Source organism: Perognathus longimembris, chromosome 7 (assembly GCF_023159225.1).
Source record: "Perognathus longimembris pacificus isolate PPM17 chromosome 7, ASM2315922v1, whole genome shotgun sequence".
Taxonomy (NCBI): Eukaryota; Metazoa; Chordata; class Mammalia; order Rodentia; family Heteromyidae; genus Perognathus; species Perognathus longimembris.
The window spans coordinates 34,980,676-35,001,261 of NC_063167.1; the positions used below are offsets into that span (position 1 = coordinate 34,980,676).

At 45.2% G+C, this 20,586-nt stretch overlaps 1 protein-coding gene and 1 pseudogene across 1 annotated transcript; one reads left to right on the top strand and one right to left on the bottom strand.

Moving 5' to 3' along the window:
* Positions 1–1,667: 1,667 nt before the first annotated feature.
* Positions 1,668–9,463, bottom strand: LOC125355168 (cytochrome c oxidase assembly factor 7). The gene is made up of 3 exons (XM_048351329.1): positions 9,327–9,463; positions 6,995–7,135; positions 1,668–2,778 (listed from the first exon to the last, which is right to left on the bottom strand). The coding sequence occupies exons 1-3, from the start codon at positions 9,430–9,432 to the stop codon at positions 2,330–2,332; spliced, it is 696 nt and encodes a 231-aa protein (XP_048207286.1). The 5' UTR covers positions 9,433–9,463; the 3' UTR covers positions 1,668–2,329.
* On the top strand, positions 9,431–15,765 carry LOC125355676 (annotated as a pseudogene).
* The last annotated feature ends 4,821 nt before the right edge of the window (positions 15,766–20,586 follow it).

Here is a 20,586-nt window from a genome sequence, read left to right on the forward strand (position 1 = left end):
AAGCCTGGAATGGAGGAAAAATGTAGGAAATAGTGGCTGAAGATGGTTTAAATGTCTGCTGGCCAGAAGGCACAGTAATGCTGCATACAGGGTCCAGAGTCTAAAACCTCATGTTCCACCTTGCTTCCAAGCCACAAAAAGTGAGACTACATGGGGCTGGGGATATGATCGCCTAGTGGCAAGAGTGCTCACCTCGTATACAAGAAGTCCTGGGTTCGATTCCCCAGCACCACATATACAGAAAATGGCCAGAAGTGGCACTGTGGCTCTGAAGTGGCAGAGTGCTAGCCTTGAGCAAAAGGAAGCCAGGGACAACAGTGCTCAGCCCGAGTCCAAGGCCCAGGACTGGCAAAAAAAAAAAAAAAAAAAAAAAAAAAGTGAGACTACATTAACACTGCCTTCTACCACCTCCCACAACAGCCTTGCTAGGAAGTTACTGTGGACTTCTCAGAACAGTAATTATGCTTTGCATTTTACTTTTTTTTTCCCAGTCCTGGGGCTTTTTCTGTGTATGTAGTACTGAGGAATGGAACCCAGGGCTTCATGGATGCTAGGCAAGCACTCTACCACTAAGCCACATTCCCAGCCCTGAATGAGAGTTTCTATTGTTCCTCAGCATGTCAGTGTTATTTATCCATCATTCTTTTTGCCAGTCCTGGGCCTTGGACTCGGCTTGAGCATTGTCCCTAGATTCTTTTTGCTCAAGGCTAGCACTCTGCCACTTGAGCCACAGCACCACTTCTGGCCACTTTCTATATATGTGGTGCTAGGGAATTGAACCCAGGGCTTGCGAGGTAAGCACTCTTGTTGCTAGGCCATATTCCTAGCCCCAACCATCATTTTTTCTTATAGGCTTATTTTTCATCTGTGCACTAATACCCACCTTTAGTGAGGTTTCTATTAAGATCTCTGGTCCATTTTGAAGTCAATTCCTTAGTTTTCTTTTTTGGCCAGTCCTGGGGCTTGGACTCAGGGCCTGAGCACTGTCCCTGGCTTCTTTGCTCAAGGCTAGCACTCTGCCACTTGAGCCACAGTGCCACTTCTGGCCATTTTCTGTATATGTGGTGCTTGGGAATCAAACCCAGGGCCTCATGTATATGAGGCAGGCACTCTTGCCACTAGGCCATATCCCCAGCCCAATTCCTTAGTTTTCTTATGGTTGAACTTCACTGGACATGGTGGTTCATAGCTGTAATCCCAGTTCTACTTAGTAGTCCGAGGCAAGAGGCGCATGAGTTTGAGGCTACATAGTAAGACTCTGTCTCAGGAAACCAAACCAAAACCAAAGTCAATCATCACTTTGATGTTTAATTCCCATGATTGACTGCTAATATTGTGTATGTTTTTCATGATTGTTGGCCAGCAAGTTTTGGCACACCCAAAACAACCTTACTTTTTACAAATGGACTTTTAAAACTCCTCTCCACACTTGTGGAAGTCCTTCTCCTCTATCAACTTGAGAATCTAGCAAGCTGTGCTCACAAACTTTGGCCAGGCAATCCTTCTAGGACAGCTGCAAAACTGGAAGCCAAAACCACCCCCAAGGATTGTTATCAGCAGGAAAATGACAAGCTCGCCCCCTGGTGATAAACTAGGGAGATAACAAAAAGCAAATGAAAACCATCTATCTGCAACCTGGAGAGAACAAAAGTAACGCAAAGGCCAAATCAGTCAAAACAGTTTATTCACAGTTAAAGAAGTTCAATCCCACCAGTGTGGTGACACATGCTTATAATCCCAGCACTTGGAAGGTTCCAAAAGTTGCCCTGTTGCAGTGGGCAAAACATGCCACAAAATCCTTGCTGGAACTTCTGCCGGAAGAATCTCCTCCGTGCTAGATGACCACCACTGTTAACACTTTAACTGAACAGCTCCCCTAGAGGAAAGCAGGCTGATTGCACCTTCTTTAGCAACCTAGGGGCCTAACAACCTTTCACCTTTATGCTGCACATTCCTTCTCATTGCTACAATGAGAGATCTGACTGTAAAGGCAAAAGGGAAGCCCACACCAATGATTATGCAAGTCAGAGGGTGGCAGTCGTGACAATTTAACTGTTATTAGCTCCTTAAGACCTCAGTTATGTAAATTAGGATATTTTCTGATTTTTCAAGCCCTTCCAGGATAATAATAATGGTAATGATGATGGTGATTGCTCCCTTTTTTTCTTTTAGGCCTTATGGCTATTTTTCCCAAACTTTCTGTCCCTCCATCCTCCAAATCTCTATGGCTTTCAAGTTTGCTCCAATTATTCAGAGCTCATTGTTTGAAAATTAAGCCCCATAAATGTGTATGTTTTCACAAAATATACCGAGATGGGGCAAGGCCACGCTACCCAAATGTTAAGGGCTGGACACGCTTATGCTGTTCTTTGTGCAGCTGCCGGGCTCGATTTTTTAGCAACTCCGCCTTGGCCTCATCCTTATCAACACCATCTCCCAGCTTGTACATGCGGCTGGCATTGGCACAGGCCCACACATGGCCCAGGTCACAGGCCTTAATTGAGTATTTACATGCCTGGCTCATGTCCTTGGGAAAGCCAGGGGCACCCTGCAGGAACATAGCACTGAGGTTGAAGCAGCTGGAGGCATAGCTGCCATCACAGGCTCGTGTGTAATAGTCCCTGGCCTTCTCCAGGTCGGGCTGGCCATCCTCACTGACCTGTCCATCCTGGGCCAGGAGACCAACATTGTGACATGCTTCCATAGACTTCTTTCCAGGTTTCTCACATGCCACTAGAAAGCAGTTTAAGGCAGCTTTCAGGTCCTGGGTCAGTCCACCTATAAGGACAGAGGAAAGAAAAAGTCAAACTATGCAAGGGAAGAACCTATTTGTCTCAGGTCAAAGTTCAGGGACAATTCCTGAATACATTCATATCCTAAGAGCTATGGCACCATGAAAGGAAGGTACTAGACAGGCACAGTGCACATACATTCCAGGTTTCTCAGCAGTGGACTCTTCTGTTCAAATGCTCTCTTGTAAGGAAGCCCACTAAGGTAAAAGTGGGGGAAAATTGGGAGTATTATCAATCTCATAGGTTATAGTGAGAACAGAGCATTTTATAACACTAATTAAACATATATTTATTCAGTTGGCCCCCCATATCCATAATTATCACCACTTATTTGATTAGTTGTGAAAGCATCACTGCATTTCATTTACAAATTCAACCAACCTCTGACTGAAAATATTAAGAGGGAAGTGGCACTGTGGCTCAAGTGGTAGAGCTCTAGCCTTGAGCTGAAGAACTCAGGGACAGTACCCAGGCCCAGGCTTCAAGCCCCATGACTGACAAATAAATAAGGAAAAAAAAAACATGTCTGGATTGGAAGTGTGGCTCAATTGGTAGAGTGCCTGTATAGCAAGTGTAGGACACTGAGTTTAAACCCCAACATTGTCCAAAACAGGAAAAAAAATTGTATTAAACACACATGGACTTTTTTCCTTGTTATTATTCCCAGAACAACATTCAAGTGTAACTATTTATATTATCATTTATACTGTATCACAGGTAACCTAGAAATGATTTAAAGATTATGAAAGAATGTGTGAAGGTTTTATGAAAATACTACATTATATAGGAGAGACTTAGGTAGCCTAGGATATAGCTATGGCCAATTAATATACCTACAGAGATCCTAGAATCAATCCCCCAGAATCCCCAAGGGTTGAACATATACTAAATGCCTGTTACTTGTCAACTACTGTGCTAGGGCCTGGCAAAGAGGACACTGTCCTGTCCTGTGGATCTTATGATGTAATTAGTCATCTTAAACAATCATATAAATATGTAAGGGTACATGTATGACAGGGTATAAGAAGCTATCAGGACCCTGGCATAGACTGGGTATGAGACAAAGAAAGTTCAGTGGCTCACACCTGTAATCCTAGCTACTCAGAAGGCTAAGGTCTGAGGATCGAAGTTGGAAGCCAGCCCAGGCAAGAAAGTTCTTGAGACTCTTATCTCCAATTAATTACTAAAAAGCACAAGTGGAGCTGTGGCTTAAGTGGTAGAGCACTAACCTTGTGCAAAAAAGCTCAGTGACGGTGCCCAGGCCCCGAATTCAAGCCCTATGACCAGCACATACACACATACAAAAATAATATATGATAGCCAGATGCCAATGGCTCATGCCTATAATCCTACTCAGAAGCATGAGATTTGATGATGATGTTTTGAAGCCAGCCTAGGTAGAAAGGTCGGTGAAAAGAAAAAGTGGGAGGTGACATGTGGCTCAAGTGGTAGAGTGCTAGCCTTGAGCAAAAGAAGCTCAGGGACAGTGCTCAGGCTCTGAGTTCAAGCCCCAGGACTGGCAAAAAAAAAAAAAAAAAGTCTCGAAAAAAGTATCATTTGAGCTAGAAAATGAAATACGGATGAGGAAATTTCCACAAAAAAGTATCATTTGAGCTAGAAAATGAAATACGGATGAGGAAATTTCCACACAGAGGAAACAAGACACAAAAAGAAAAGGAGCCATTATATCTAGGACCTAGAAACCACTGAAGGAGGGTAAGCTCAAGAGGAAAGCAGAGACTTGATCTTGCTGGGTCTAGTGGGCCATGTTTAGGACCCTTGATCCTAAAGGCAAAGAAAACCTATAACAAAGTAATTTATTAGGGAGAGGTGGTAACACAACTAATTAAAAAACAAATTTGGGGCTAGGAATATGGCCTAGTGGCAAGCAAGAGTGCTTGCCTCGTATACATGAAGCCCTGGGTTTGATTCCCCAGCACCACATATACAGAAAATGGCCAGAAGTGGCGCTGTGGCTCAAGTGACAGAGTGCTAGCCTTGAGCAAAAAGGAGCCAGGGACAGTGCTCAGGCCCTGAGTCCAAGCCCAGGACTGGAAAAATATATATATAAATAAAAAACAAATTTGGTACTTTTTTTGTCGTTACTGACATCTGAACTTGGGGTCTTCTATTTGCTAAGCAGGTATCCTACCATTTGAGATAGTCCTCCAGCTCTTCATGCTTCTGCTATTTTTATTGTCTGGGCTGGCCTGGGTTCCTAGTTATGCTTTAGTGACAGGTATGCACCACCACTCCCAACACTTCATTGATTGAGATGGGGTCTCCAGAACTGTTGTCCTAGGCTGGCTTCAAAGTGCAACTCTCCTGATCTCGCTCTCTAGAGTGGATAGGGGTACAAGAGTGAGCCACTACAACCAGCTTTAAAAATCTTACATGAAAATTTTCATATCCCCTGGGCCATTATTCACTCACAAAAAATACAGCTGAGTGCTGAATTCTTAGTTACTTGGGAGGCTGAGAATGGAAAGACTGCACTTTGAGGCCAACCTGAGGAGAAAAGTTCACAAGTGACTTTTTTTCTTTTTTTTTGGCCAGTCCTGGGGCATGGACTCAGGGCCTGAGCAGTGTCCCTGGCTTCTTTTTTGCTCAAGGCTAGCACTCTGCCACTTGAGCCACAGCGCCACTTCTGGCCATTTTCTGTATATGTGGTGCTGGGGAATCGAACCCAGGGCCTCATGTATACGAGGCAAGCACTCTTGCCACTAAGCCATATCCCCAGCCCCTCCCTCGTACTAATAGCTCACACTTATAACTGTAGCTACTCAAGAGGTTGAGATCTGAGAACAGAGGTTCGAAGCTAGCCAGAGCAAGAAGTCTATGAGAATCTTATCTCCAATTAACCACCAAAAAAGCTAGAAGTGGAACTGGGACTCAAGTGGTAGAGCCCTAGCTTTGAGCAAAAAGCTTAGGGAAAGCTCCCAGGATCTGAGTTTAAGTCCCAGGATTGGAACAACAACAACAAAGAAGGTACAAGAGACCCCATCTTCAATAAACCAGCAAAAAGCCAGGTTGGAGATATTGCTCACGTGGTAGAATGTCAGCCATAAGCAAGCAGTGGATGAGTGTGAGGCCCCGAGTTTAAGCCCTGGTATTGGGGGGGGGGGAGAGATGGAGAGATAGAGAAATAGAGAGACAGAGAAAGGTGAGTCGGTGGCTCACACCTGTAATCCTAGCTACTCAGAAGGCTGTTTTCTATATATGTGGTGCTGGGGAATCATGTATACATGAAGGCAAGCATTCTTGTCACTAGGCCATATTCCCAGCCCTTCTTTTTTTAATTTAAACCTAAAGATCATATATATCTACAGCCTACAGATGGATCAAAGTGCTTACTTTGCTTCTTCCTGCAATGTGATACATAAGAAATCTCCTTTCAACTGGGAGCTGTTGGCTTATACCTGTAATCCCGAAAGGACAGGAGGCTGAGATCTGAGAATCCAGGTTCCATTTCTGTTATTTTAATTTTTTTTGTCAGTCATGGGGCTTGACCTCTAGGCCTGGGCGCTGTCCCAGAGCATTTCAGCTCAAAGCTAGTGGTTTACCACTTGAGCCACAGCTCCACTTTCAGTTTTCTGGTGGTTAAACGGAGATAAGAGTCTCATGGACTTTCCTGTCTGGGCTGGCTTTGAACAGGGATCTTCAGATCTCAGTCTCCTGAGTAGCTAGGATTACAGGCATGAGCCACCAGCATCCGCCTTGAGAATCCAGGTTTGAAGCCAGCCCAGGCAGGAATGAGCGACTGTTATCTCCAATTAGCCAGCAAAAGGGTGGAAGGGGAGCTGTGGCAAGTGACAGAATGCTAGCCCTGAGCAAAAAAGCTCAGGGACAGTGCCCAAGTCCTAAGTTCAAGCCCCAGTACTGGCACAAGAAGGAAGGGAGGGAGGGAGGGAGATGGAAGGAAAGAAGGGAGAGAGATGGAAGGAGGGAGGGAGAAAGAGGGAGAGAGGGAGAAAGAGGAAGAGAGGGGAGAAGGACAGGATGGAAGGGGGGAAAAGAACCTTTTTCTGCTCTTTTCCCTTACTTATCCCTTTATTTGCTTGGGACAAGTGTCAAGATCTGTCATTTGGAACCTCTGGAGTGGGGTCCTAGAACCTAAAACTTGTTTTAAAGAGAGAGTGGTTTGTGACTCAAATGGCACCAACAATGGTAACAAAGACTAGAGAAAGCAGGCTTTGCCTTACCTTTTCCGGTCATATAATAGGCACCTAGTTTGAAGCAGCTATCGCTATGTTTGTTATCTTCACAGTTGAACTTCAACACCTTGGCTGCCTCATCAAAATTCTTCTGGATCCCTTCCAAATAGTCCACCAGCCGGTAACAACCTGTGAGGAGAGCAGTTCAGGTCTGGGATTGCGGCTGAGCAGTGTGAGGGCCAAGCCATGGAAGGTCAGATTGAATCTTTTATTTACAACCAGCCCTTATCCCCTCAGGTATGGCAAGCTGACCTTATCACAAAGAAAGAAGGTGGTGGTCATCCACTCCCAGAGGTATCCTTATCCCCTCAGCTAGGGACTAAGCAATGTATGGACTGGGAAGACCTAGGTCCTTGCAATGTCACTACAGTAAGCACCAGCCCAGAAAACCACAAACAGTCATGTAGAACAAAGAAAGTCTATTGCCAGCAAAGGGACTGACAAGGCCAATTCTCACAGGGAGAAGAAGTTGCCTGTCTTTGTCTAAAGTAACAGCTTATAATCTAGGGGGGCTAGGAGGTGACCTTGGTGCAGACATGTGGGCCCAGTACTTCACCATGAAGGGCTAGGATTTATGGTAGCTGCCCAAGTAGTAGATAAGGTGACTGCAGCTGGCCAGACTGAAGGTCATTTTAATGGGTCCTGTTACCTTTTATGGTTGTAACTGACCCAATGGGGAGTCATCTCAAGATAAGGAGGAAGGAGGCCAATTATTTACTGCCTTCACTAAATGGGCCTAGTGTTGTTCACTCTGAGAATGGTACCTGGCAGGTCCTGAGAAGGAAAGAAGTATGCTAAGCTATGGGAAAGGAGCCTATGAGACAAACATCTACCACTCACCAGCAGCCTTTCTGCTCCTGATCAGCCTGGCTCAAAGACCTATTGACTTCCATGACTGAAAATCTACTAGCTTCAGAACTTCTCATGAAATTTAGTAGTAAGAAAACTAAAAAACCTAATGGGCTAATCTTGTAGCAGCATGGAAGAAATAAAACAATGACTGTTCCTTATGCTTTTGCCTCACTGTGATGTGGAGCCTAAACAGAAGTGGCAGCTACGAAAGGATCAGGAAACAGGCTCCTCCTCTGTGGTGGCTTTCTAGACCCAGCAAGCCCCTCTCTGCATCATTTCTATCCCCCCCTTCCTCTTTAGTTCTAACACCCATATACCAGATCTCATCATTTTCACTCAAAAATACTTGAGCATCTACATGCACCTATCTACCATATACACAGATGCTAATAATAATACAGTCATTTGTCCTCCTATTTTCCCCCTTTTTTCTTGGCCCATGAACTGAACTCAAGGCCCATTTGGGCTACCTGCATTCCTAGCCCCTAACACCTTTGTGTTTGTTTTTTTTTTAATTGGAGGTTTTCAGTCTTTTTTTTTTTTTTTTTTGCCAGTCCTGGGGCTTGAACTCAGGGCCTGAGCAGTGTCCCTGGCTTCTTTTTGCTCAAGGCTAGCTAGCACTCTATCACGTGAGCCACAGTGCCATTTATGGCCATTTTCTATATATGTGGTGCTGGGGAATTGAACCGAGGGCTTCATGTATATGAGGCAAGCACTCTACCATTGGGCCATATTCCCAGCTCACCCCTTTGTTTTTGAAATAGGGTCACTAACTTGGCCTGGGCACCAGAGTAAAATGAGATTACAGGCATATGTCCCACACATATCTGCTTCAAAATTTGCATTCTAAAGGAGAAAATACCATAAATAAAGGAGTACAAAACTGTACTCAAATAAAATGTTATGACTAAACTTAAAAAAGCACGATGAGCAAGTTAGTTGTGCATGTTGGGTGAATGGCCAAGATGGATTGGACCAGGAGTTCGGATTTTATTACAAGTACAAAAGTAACAGAAAGGTTTTACGGAGAGAGGGGTTTCAAGAACTTTTTTTTTTTTTTTTTGGCCTGAATTGACCTTGAACTGTGACCCTCTACTCACTGCCTTGGAAGGAGCTAGGATTACAAACTTAAGTGTCTGTGCTCAATCAACCCCTGGGTTCCACTTTGTCACACTGCAGATTCACTCTAATTGGAAAGAGCGCTCCAGTGCCCCACCGGCATCAGCCTCCGAGCGCGCGGCCCGCGCACGCAACTTTCCAACACACCGGCTGGGCCACTGACTCCTCGAGGAGCCCCAGTCTCGATACCCCAGCTCCGGACCCCCGCGCTCCGCCCAACGCAGCCCCGCTTACCCTCACCCGGGCCACAACGCAACGCCCCGCCCACCCCGCACCAGACCCCGCCGGGTCCTCAGCCGCCACGTGACCCCGCCGGGTCTCCCTTTTCCCCCCCGCAGACACCGCTCACCATCCGGGTCCTTCTCTTTGTAGCACTGGTAGTGGCACTCCACCTTCATGTTCTCCAGAAATGACTTCACCTGTTCCTCGTCCTGGAAGTCCACTGGGCCAGCCATGACTCCGAATTGCTTCAATCCACGTTGCTCCGGAGTCCCACCCACGGTCACGTGAGCCGGCTTGGGGGCGTGGCTTCGGAGGGCGGGCCAGCATTCCCCGCGGGAGTTCCAGAGGCCGCGCGGCACGCATGCGCAGAGCTTCCCGTCAGCCAATTCGCTGTGCAAGTCTTCCGGCGCCAGAGGTACGAGGCAACTCGGCCGCTACTAAGGCGCGCGCGTGTTTTCTGCAGCGCCTAACCTTTGCCTGCAGCTCCTGTATCCAGTGTCCATTCATTCGTTCGGTAATGCCTAAGTGCCTTTTGTGCGCTTCACCATCTATTTGGGCCTGAAAGTAGGACAGCTAGGAACTATGGCCCCTGCCCTCAAAGAACTTGCCCGTCAGGCCTGGAAGTAAAGTTTGGCCAGTCCTGGGGTTTGAACTCAGGGTCTTGGCGCTGTCCCTGAGCTTCTTTTGCCCAAATCTAGCACTCGACCACTAAGCGACATTTCCAGCCATATGAGTATATCTTTATAGATGTAATGTGCTTATTTAGCACAGTACCTGGCTTAGAATAATTTCTGTTCCAGAAATGTTTCTTGTTGTTAGAATATATTAGACTTTGCCAGAAACCACGCAGACATCCAGGTACAAAAGAACAAAGGAAAGGTTTATTGCCAGCAAAGGGACCAGCAAGACTCCTCACCAGGGAGAAATGAGAAGTGCCTTGGTGACCTTTATAACCTCCGAGGTTTAGGGGATCTTGCTGGATGGATATGACTATCTGCCTTATATGACTATCGTTGTTCCAAAGCTGCCCTAGCTAAATGAGCCTAGGGTTGCCTAGGAAAGGAGCATGCTACGTTATGGGAGAGGAGGCTATTAGGCTTACACTTGTCATGCCTGTCATTGTATGAAAGTCTGTCTGTCACCACACTGTGATATCTGTGACCCTTAAACTAGACAGAGTTAAGAAGACAGCAGTGCATTGAGAATACAGCTCAGTAGAGCACTTGTCTAGCATGTACAAAATCCTGGGTTCAGTCCCCAGTACCACAATACAATAAAAGAAAATAAGAGTGAATGCAGTGGTTTAGCTCTATAATCCCTGCTATTTGGGAGGTGCAGATCAGGAGGATCACGGCTTGAGGCTAGTCCATGCAAAAAGTGAGACTCCCCTCTTAACAAGGTCAGTGCTGTGGCATACACCTGTGTTCCCAACTATGTAGGAGACCTTAGGTAGGAGAATTGAAGTCAAGCCTGGCCCATGGCAAAAACTGGAGGCCCTGGCTGGGGATATGGCCTAGTGGCAAGAGTGCTTGCCTTGTATACATGAGGCCCTGGGTTCGATTCCCCAGCACCACATATACAGAAAACGGCCAGAAGTGGCGCTGTGGCTCAAGTGGCAGAGTGCTAGCCTTGAGCAAAAAGAAGCCAGGGACAGTGCTCAGGCCCAGAGTCTAAGCCCCAGGACTGGCAAAAACAAAAAACAAAAAAACAAAAAAACTGGAGGCCCTGCCTAAAAACTGAATCAGAAAAGGGTGGGTTTCCAATGGTAAAAGGCCCTAAGTTTAAACTTCAGTAACATGCACACCTACACACAAACACACACACTTCTGAGAGCTCATAGAGGATGGTGTAAGATAACCACTGGGACTGACTACAAGTAATACTTTTAATCATTTTTGTGGAGTTGAACTTCTTTGAAATGAGACCACTTGAACAGTAGAGGGCAGTAGAGAGTTGATAAAAAGGAAAAGAGGCTGGGCCAAGTATGAAGTCATATGCATATAAATATATATATATATGATTTCATATATATATTTCATTCATGCACACACACACACACACACACAGTGCTGGTCCCGGGGCTTGAACTCAGGATCTGGGCACTGTCAATTCCTTAGTTTTCTTTTTTGGCCAGTCCTGGGCCTTGGGCTCTCGGCCTGAGCACTGTCCCTGGCTTCTTCCCGCTCAAGGCTAGCACTCTGCCACTTGAGCCACAGCGCCACTTCTGGCCATTTTCTGTGTATGTGGTGCTGGGGAATTGAACCCAGGGCCTCATGTATACAAGGCAAGCACTCTTGCCACTAGGCCATATCCCCAGCCCCTTGTTGTTGTTGTTGTTATTGTTTTGTCAGTTCTGGGGGCTTGAACTTGAGGCCTGGACGCTATCCCTGACCTTCTTTTTACTCAAGCCTAGCACTCTACCACTTGCAGATTTCTCTGAGTAGTTTCCTGGAGACAAGTCTCATGGGCTGCTCAGCTAGCTTTGAAACAGGATCCTCAGATACCAGCCTCCTGGGTAGCTAGGATTATAGCCAGTTCCTGGCTTGTCTCTGAAGTTTTGTGCTCAAGACTAGCACCCTACCACTTGAGCCACTTTTTGCTGGTTTAAATGGAGGTAAGAGTCTCCCCAGAAATGGTCAGAACTCGAACAAATAATGTTGAGTGAGACAAGCCTAGAACACAGAAAACAAAGGGGCATGATCTCCCTGATATATGACTGTTAACAAAGGGAGACGGAGAGACAGTAGAGACCAAGTCTGTGAATACTGTATATGTTCTTGATACATTGTATATTGCATATATGTCAACCTGACCTAGACAAGGGATAGAAAAACAGGTCGTAAGATATAAGAAATGTACACACTGCCCTACTATGTAACTGCACCCTCTTTGCACAACACCTTGTAAAAAAATTTATGTCCAATTAATAAAAAAAAAAAAGAGTCTCCCCAGACTGGCTTCAAACTGTGATCCTCAGATCTCAGCCTCCTGAGTAGCTAGGATTACAGGCATAAGCCATCAGCACCTGGTTGAAGTCATATTTTAAAAAGAAATTTTAGATCTTTGAGAAGGCAGCCTTCTGAGCTGGGCACTAGTGGCTTATACTTGTGATCCTAACTCCTCAGAGAGATCTGAGGATTGAGGTTGGAAGTCAGCCCTGGCAGGAAAGTCTGTGAGACTCCTATCTCCAATTAATCACAGAAAAAGCCAGAGGTGGTGCTATAGGTCAAGTGGTAGAGTGCTAACCTTGAACAAAAGGAACTTAGGGACAGTGCCCAGGTCCAGACTTCAAGACATAGGACCGGAAAAAAGGGAGGGGCAGATTTCTTCTCTCTTTCCTCCTCTTTGTCTCCCTATAGTCTTCCACTCTCTCCCCCCCCCCCCCCCTTTTTGGTATGGGGCTTGAACTCATTACTCTTTACTTGTTCATTAGACATTCCCTGAGTGGTTAATAATGAACAGGGCTTAAGGGATGCAATTTTGATTTTTTTTTTTTTTTTTTTTTTTGCCAGTCATGGGGCTTGAACTCAGGGCTTGAGCACTGACTGTCCCTGGCTTCTTCCCGCTCAAGGCCAGCACTCTGCCACCTGAGCCACAGCGCCCCTTCTGGCCGTTTTCCATATATGTGGTGCTGGGGAATCGAACTGGGAGCTTCATGTGTAGGAGGCAAGCACTCTTGCCACTAGGCCATATTCCCAGCCCTCCCTGGCTTCTTTTTGCTCAAGGCTAGCACTCTGTCACTTGAGCCACAGCACCACTTCTAGCCGTTTTCTATATATGTGGTGCTGAGGAATCGAACCCAGGGCTTCATGTATGAGGCAAGCACTCTTGCCACTAGGCCATATCCCCAGGCCCCAAGGGATGCAATTTTGAAAAGTTCAAGTTTTCAACTAGAACATTCTCTTTGAAGAGGAAAAGCACTGGTTAGTAAACATATAAGATGTTTATAAGATGTATTTTGTGCTGAGCAGTGCTGTTTATGGCAGTGCTGGAGGGAGGTGCTAAGCTTTTGGGGATGAAGTATTAGCAGAACAGACTTTACCATCTCAAATTGCTGCTTCAAGTTCAGATCAGGCAAGGGACAAACCTCTTATCAACAAACATGACCAAAGGATAATATACTTAAATTGAAGATCAACACTTAAATCTAAAACACACAGTTTGTGTCTACTCAACTTTGAAAGAACACTCCCCAATGCTAATAGTCTTTTTTTGTTTGTTTGTTTTTCAGTGTGAGATTGCTTGGTGAAGCAATAGTTGTATTCTTTTTTGCCAGTCCTGGGGCTTGGACTCGGGGCTTCCTTTTGCTCAAGGCTTGCACTCTACCTTTTGAGCCACAGCTCCACTTCCAAATTTTTCTATTTATGTGGTGCTGAGAAATTGAACCCAGGGCTTCAGGCATGCTAGGCAAGCACTCTACCACTAAGCCACATTCCCAGCCCAATAATTCTATTCTTTTTTTTTTGCCAGTCCTGGGGCTCGGACTCAGGGCCTGAGCACTGTCCCTGGCTTCTTTTTGCTCAAGGCTAGCACTCTGCCACTTGAGCCACAGCGCCCCCTCTGGCCATTTTCTGTATATGTGGTGCTGGGGAATTGAACCCAGGGCCTCATGTATAGGAGGCAAGCACTCTTGCCACTAGGCCATATCCCCAGCCCCTAGTTCTATTCTTTATTGGCTTGGTAGATCATTTTCACTGTGTGTGTGTATTTGTTTCCTGGAGCTTGAATTCAGGGCCTGAGCACTGTCCCAAGCTTTTGTACTTAAGACTAGTAGTGCTCTACCACTTAAGCTACAGGTCCATGTCTGCTTTTTGGTGATTAATTGGAGATAAGAATATCACAGACTTTTCTTCCTAGACTGGCTTTGAACTTCAAACTCAGAGCTCAGCCTCCTTAGTATTAAAATTACAGGTGTTACAGAATTACAGGCAACCAGTGGCTCCCGGCATTTAAAAAAAAATACTAACAGCTTTTATCCTTTAAAACTTGTGTTGAAAAAGAGCAATTGGGGCTGGGAATGTGGCTTAGTGGTAGAGTTCTTGCCTAGCATGCATGAAGGCCTGGGTTTGATCCCTCAGCACCACATATCTAGCAGAAGCCAGAAGTGGCGTTGTGGCTCAAGTGGTAGAGTCCTAGCCTTGAGCAAAAAGAAGCTAGGGACAGTGCTCAGGCCCTGACTCCAAGCCCCAGGACTGGCCAAAAAAAAAAAAAAAAGAGCCATCAGCATAAATGTTCCTTTTTTTTTTTTTTTTTTTTTTGGGCCGGTCCTGGGGCTTAGACTCAGGGCCTGAGCACTGTCCCTGACTTCTTTTTGCTCAAGGCTAGTACTCTGCCACTTGAGCCACAGCTCAACTTCTGGCCATTTTCTGCATATGTGGTGCTGGGGAATTGAACCCAGGGCCTCATATATATGAGACAAGCACTCTTGCCACTGGGCCATATCCCCAGCCCCAGCATAAATGTTCTATCAAATACATTTCAGTTCACCAGTGAAGTTGAAAAAATGGGTATGATTGCTGGCATGAGAGGTATCATCAAGTGTGTGGCTTGTGGTGTTTGTAGGTTCTTCCAGCTGAGTGAAATTCTAGCTCCATATTGCAGATGAAATAAAGTTATTGTGGTCCTGATGTGTTCTCTGCCCAAAGAAATCATGCTGTTACGCACATCCCAGTGGCATGGTTTCATTCCATTCCTTTTTAGATCATTGTTTTTGGGCACTATGGAAAACGAAGCCACTTTTCCAATCCTTAAACCACTAACCCACATAAAGGCAAAAGGAGACCAAGGATGGTATTACTGCTTATGATGATTGTGGAGTGAAACTGGCAATTGCTTTTCAAGCCAGAGATATGGAGGAAACTATTTCTTCTCAAATAGGAGATAAGATTGAATTTATTTTCTGGATAGAGGATTATGACTTAGGAGCAACTTCTAAGTCATTATTCTAGTTTTAAAAGGTTCTTGGGTTATGTGGCAACTCTGAAAGGTAATTTTGGATTCATCGAATCAGCCAATCATGATAAGGAAGGTTTTTTGTTTTTTTTCCCATTATAGCAAGTTCTCTGGTGATGTGGATAGCTTGGGACTGGGGATCAGAGCTTTTCCAAAAGCGAAGAGTCAGTGCTGAAAAAAATAAATCTCACTCAGTGAGTAACCATTACTCAGGAAGTTGATCCCACCGCCTGCTCTGATAAGGTCATTCACCTCTTGAGGGTTGTTGATCTAGCCCAGATTGAAGATCAAGGAATTATTGAATCTGTGGAGAAGCAGAAAGTGGGGGATATGAAAGGTGATGTCTATGCCTTTGGCATTGTAGGGATGACCAACAAAGAGATTGCCTGCAGAAAAGTGAGTGTCACATTCAACTTGTGTTTCCTGAGCCACAACAGACTATGACCTACAACATCACACCCCATCAGGCCCTGGTGGACTATGTGAGATCAGTTTGGTTTCATTAACAAGGAAGTAGAAGACACCATGTGAAAATGTGAAAAAAAATTCAGGATAGCACTGAGCTACAGGCAGAAGACAAGGTGGGGTTCTCAGTGATTCTAAACATACATTGAGCTCAAGGTCCTGAATTCAAGCCCCAGTTCCAGTATATTATGTCTGTCTGTCTGTCTTTGTGTGTGTGTGTTTTACCTAGAAATTCAACTTTCCTGAATGTATCACACACACACATACATACACACACACACATACACACTGTTTTTTACCTAGAAATTCAGCTTCCCTGAATGTATCACTCACACATTGTGTTTTGTACCTAGAAATTCAACTTCCCTGAATGTATCACACACACACACACACTGTGTGTGTTGGTTTTTTGTTTTTTTTTTTTATCAGTCCTGGGGCTTGGACTCAGGGCTTGAGCACTGTCCCTGGCTTCTTTTTGCTCAAGGCTAGCACTCTGCCACTTGAGCCACAGCGCCACTTCTGGCCATTTTCTGTATATGTGGTGCTGGGGAATCAAACCCAGGGCCTCATGTATACGAGGCAAGCACTCTTGCCACTAGGCCATATCCCCAGCCCCACACTGTGTTTTGTACCTAGAAATTCAACTTCCCTGAATGTATCATACTTTTGTACAAATAAGTATTTGCTGTAGGTTTTGTTGTTGCATTGCTGGTGGTCTTATAATAGAAACAAGTTCCACAATAATGAATTAGTGAATTCACAATAGTGAAATAGTGAATGTCTACAATGTAGACATTAAGAAGAAATAGAGCCAGGCCCAGGTAGCTCACCCCTGTGATCATAACTGCTCAGGAAGCTGAGATATGAGGATCACATTTCAAAGCCAGATAGCAGGAATCCCACGAGACTCTTATCTCCAATTAACCACCAAAAAGCTGGAAGTGGAGCTGTGGCTCAAGTGGTGGAGTGCTAGCTTAGAGCAAAAGAACTTCAGGGAAAGCATCCAGGCCCTCAGTTCAAGCCCCAGGAATGGCAAAAACAAAAAACAAACAAACAAAAAACAGAAACAGGGCTGGGGATATAGCCTAGTGGCAAGAGTTCCTGCCTCGGATACACGAGGCCCTAGGTTCGATTCCCCAGCACCACATATACAGAAAAACGGCCAGAAGCGACGCTGTGGCTCAAGTGGCAGAGTGCTAGCCTTGAGCGGGAAGAAGCCAGGGACAGTGCTCAGGCCCTGAGTCCAAGGCCCAGGACTGGCCAAAAAAAAAAAAAAAACAGAAACAGGTCTATTCATAGCAACACTGAAAGATGTTTAAATGTATTGTTCAGTTTTTTAAAAAGTTGAACAATTTAGGGGTTTTTTTCTATTTATTTATTTATTTTGCCAGTCCTAGGGCTTGTACTCAGGGCCTGAGCACTGTCCCTAGCTTCCTGTCACTCAGGGCTAGCACTTTACCACTTTAGCCACAGCACCACTTCCAGTTAATTTTGTTTATGTGGTGCTGAGGAATCAAACCCAGGACTTTACGCTTACAAGGCAAGCAGCACTCTACCACTAAGTCATATTCCCAGCCCCCTAATTTAGTTTTATAGCCATACATGGTATGAGCCTTTTTTTTTTTTTCCTAGTCCTGGGGCTTGAACTCAAGGCCTGAGTACTGTCCCTGGCTTCGTTTTGCTCAAGGCTAGCACTCTGCCAACTTGAGCCACAGCGCCCACTTCTGGCTTTTTCTGTGTATGTGGTACTGAGGAATCGTGTATATGAAGCAAGCACTTTACCACTAGGCCACATTCCCAGCCCTAATATGAGCCTTTAATTCCAACTCCCCAGGAGACTGAGACTCAAGGATTGCTTGAACCCATGAATTCCAAAACTGAGTGGAAGACCTTGTCTTAAAAAAAAAAATTAGTGGCTGGGAATGTGGCTTAGTGGTAAAGTGTTTGCCTATCATTCATGAAGCCCTGGGTTTGATTCCTCAGCACCACATAAACAGAAAAAGCCAGAAATGGTGCTGCAGCTCAAGTGGTAAGATGCTAGCATTAAGCAAAAAGAAGCTCAGGGACAATGTCCAGGCCCTGAGTTCAAACCCCAGGACTGGCAAAAAAATTCAAAAATCACATTTAATTGTTTTAAAAATAAAATTAAAATTAAACTTTGTGGACTGGACATTTAACCCAGTGATGGACTGCTTGCTTAGCATGTACAAGGCCCTGTGTTAGACTTCTAACACTAAAAACAAATAAAAATTACACTTAAGGGAAAAATATACTAAACTTGAGGGAACATACACTAAACTGTAAACAGCTTCAATGTATGCTAGCCAGAAGCAAAGGAAAAGTATTCATTGTTGGACTTCCATTGTATTTTGTTGTTATTTTTATATGCATCATGTATTATTTTTGTAAAATAAGAGTACCTTTAAAAGATTTATTTTTGGGGGCTGGGGATATAGCCTAGTGGCAAGAGTGCCTGCCTCGGATACACGAGGCCCTAGGTTCGATTCCCCAGCACCACATATACAGAAAACGGCCAGAAGCGGTGCTGTGGCTCAAGTGGCAGAGTGCTAGCCTTGAGCAAAAAGAAGCCAGAGACAGTGCTCAGACCCTGAGTCCAAGGCCCAGGACTGGCCAAAAAAAAAAAAAAGATTTATTTTTGGGGCTGGGGATATGGCCTAGTGGCAAGAGTGCCTGCTTCATATACATGAGGCCCTGGGTTCGATTCCCCAGCACCACATATACAGAAAATGGCCAGAAGTGGCGCTGTGACTCAAATGGCAGAGTGCTAGCCTTGAGGAAAAAGAAGCCAGGGACAGTGCTCAGGCAGGCCTTGAGTCCAAGCCCCAGGACTGGCCAAAAAAAAAAAAGACTTATTTTTCCTAGATGTATCTGCGGTCCTATTGGCTCTTTCTGGCCAGGTATTAGTATTTTAAAAGGAGATGCAAAGAACTAAAGTGATTTTCCCAAGGTCACGCTGAGGTCTTAAGACTCTCAGAAAAGGTTCCAGGCTGTGAGCTAACAGGACCCACCCCTTGCAAAGAAACAGAACCAATCACATATGCGGTGAGGTCACTTTGAAGGCCTGGGATTGGTGCTCTGAGCTGGCCTTTCCCCAGAAGCTGGTGCCGCTCCCGGAGGAAGCTGGGCATTGGCTGGCCCCTGGGGTGATGCCGGGTCCTGCCCAGGCGGAGGAGACCTGCCCTTCCTGCTCTGGCCAGTAGCGGGAGCCGGCACCCTTCCTCATGGCACCACTCCCCCTCACCCCAGGCAAAGGGTGTGACAGCCGTCACCCCTGCCCGGACTCCGATCGACACCGGGACCATTGCACTGCGCACAATCCTTCCATGATTTTCCCGGCTTGGAGCCACGTGCAGCACCAGAAACTGGGCTCCCTACCACCTCTGCTCCCCTGCCTAACGTGTCCAGGAGGCTCTGCATTGCGCTTTCAGCGGGAAATGCTCCGCATCCTGGAGAAGTGGAGAGAGGATAGGGGTGGGCTAGGGGGGATCGTCCCAGGGCGCACGAGAAGTTGGTGACCAGACCCAAACTCTTCCCTCAGGGCAGCAAGTCGCGAGCTATCCATTTCAACTTTATCTTCACCACAGCTGGACAACCTCCTCCTCCTTTGCTCCCTTTCAGCAGGGCTCTTGGGGAACTGGCAAGGACTCGGGTACTGGCTGTGGGACCTTGGAAAACTGGTTACTTTTCTGGCTTCATTTTCTCCCTCATCTGCTATAGAATACTCATCTCCACTCTTCCGGCCTTGTTTGGTTAGTCTAGAATGGTTTTTAATGAATGAGTGTGAATGAGCACCTTCAGAATCATCTGGGAATTTGTTAGGAATGAGAGAATTCCTCAATCTGCAGAACTGTATGCTCTGGGTGTAGGGCCGTACACTCCCAGATAATTATGGTGCATGCCTTTGAGAGCCACTGATGGACCCAGAATAAGACCTTTGCAAGACCATCAGACAATCTTGGATTCTAAAAGCACTTTGGCTCTACCTTTTACTATTGAGAGAACTTTTTACCTACACAATCCTTGCCTAACAAGCTTGTTTATCCATTTGACAAAAAGGTTTTAATGTCAGCCAAGAGTGATGATGTTTACCTATAATTCCAATTTGGGGGAGGTTGAAGCAGGTGAGTTGGAGGCTATCTTGTACCCTGCCGAAAGGAAAGAGAGAGATAAAAGAAACGGAATTAAAAAAAAAAAAGAACCCCTCTGTACATCACTTTGACGATAAATTAATTACTAAAAAGAAAGAAAATTGTCTGGACAATAGTGGCCCACGTGTGTAATCCTAGCTACTTAGCAGGCTGACATCTGAGAATCAGTTTGAATGAAGCCAGCCTGGGCAGTAAAGTCAAAAGTGGAGCTGTGGCTTCAGTAGTAGAGCACCAACTTTGGGTAAAAAAACTAAGCTTTAGCTTTTTCACTATAGGTTCAAGCCTCAGTACACATATACAAAAATGAATAGTGTCTATCATGTGGCATGTTCTAGATTCTAAGAGCACATTGGTGAACAAAACAGAAGAAAATTCCCTGCACTAGTGAGATTGAGGATTAGTTAGAAAAATTATGACTGTAATGTATGAAGTTGAATTCAACACTGCCCATGTTAAGCACTCAGGAAATAGCATTGTTATTCATGGGAAAAATTTATACACAGAAAAAATGCTGAATTAGACTAAGTTGTAAGCTTTCTGAGACTAGCCTCTGATTCATACCTGTCCTATCCAGAATTTAGCAAGGCCTGATATAGCCACAGGGCTTGGCAAATACCTTATGGCTATAAATTCAGAAATCAGAGATTAATATTGATGTCTCTCCACTTCTGTCATTTGTGCTAACAGCTCACGTATAAGACACAGGCTCTAATAGCCTTCTCCCCTATATTTGTATATTTTATTCTGTTCAGTTGTTGAAAGAGTATTCAGTATTTACATCCTTAGCATTCATATGTTGTA

What these genes read in the sequence shown, in the direction of transcription:
- LOC125355168 (XM_048351329.1), bottom strand. Translation starts at nt 9,432, where the DNA reads ATGGCTGGCCCAGTGGACTTCCAGGACGAGGAACAGGTGAAGTCATTT. An exon ending in CAAAGAGAAGGACCCGGATG is followed by an intron (nt 7,136 to 9,326) that starts GTGAGCGGTGTC and finishes CTCTCCTCACAG; the next exon opens with GTTGTTACCGGCTGGTGGAC. An exon ending in CTATTATATGACCGGAAAAG is followed by an intron (nt 2,779 to 6,994) that starts GTAAGGCAAAGC and finishes CTGTCCTTATAG; the next exon opens with GTGGACTGACCCAGGACCTG.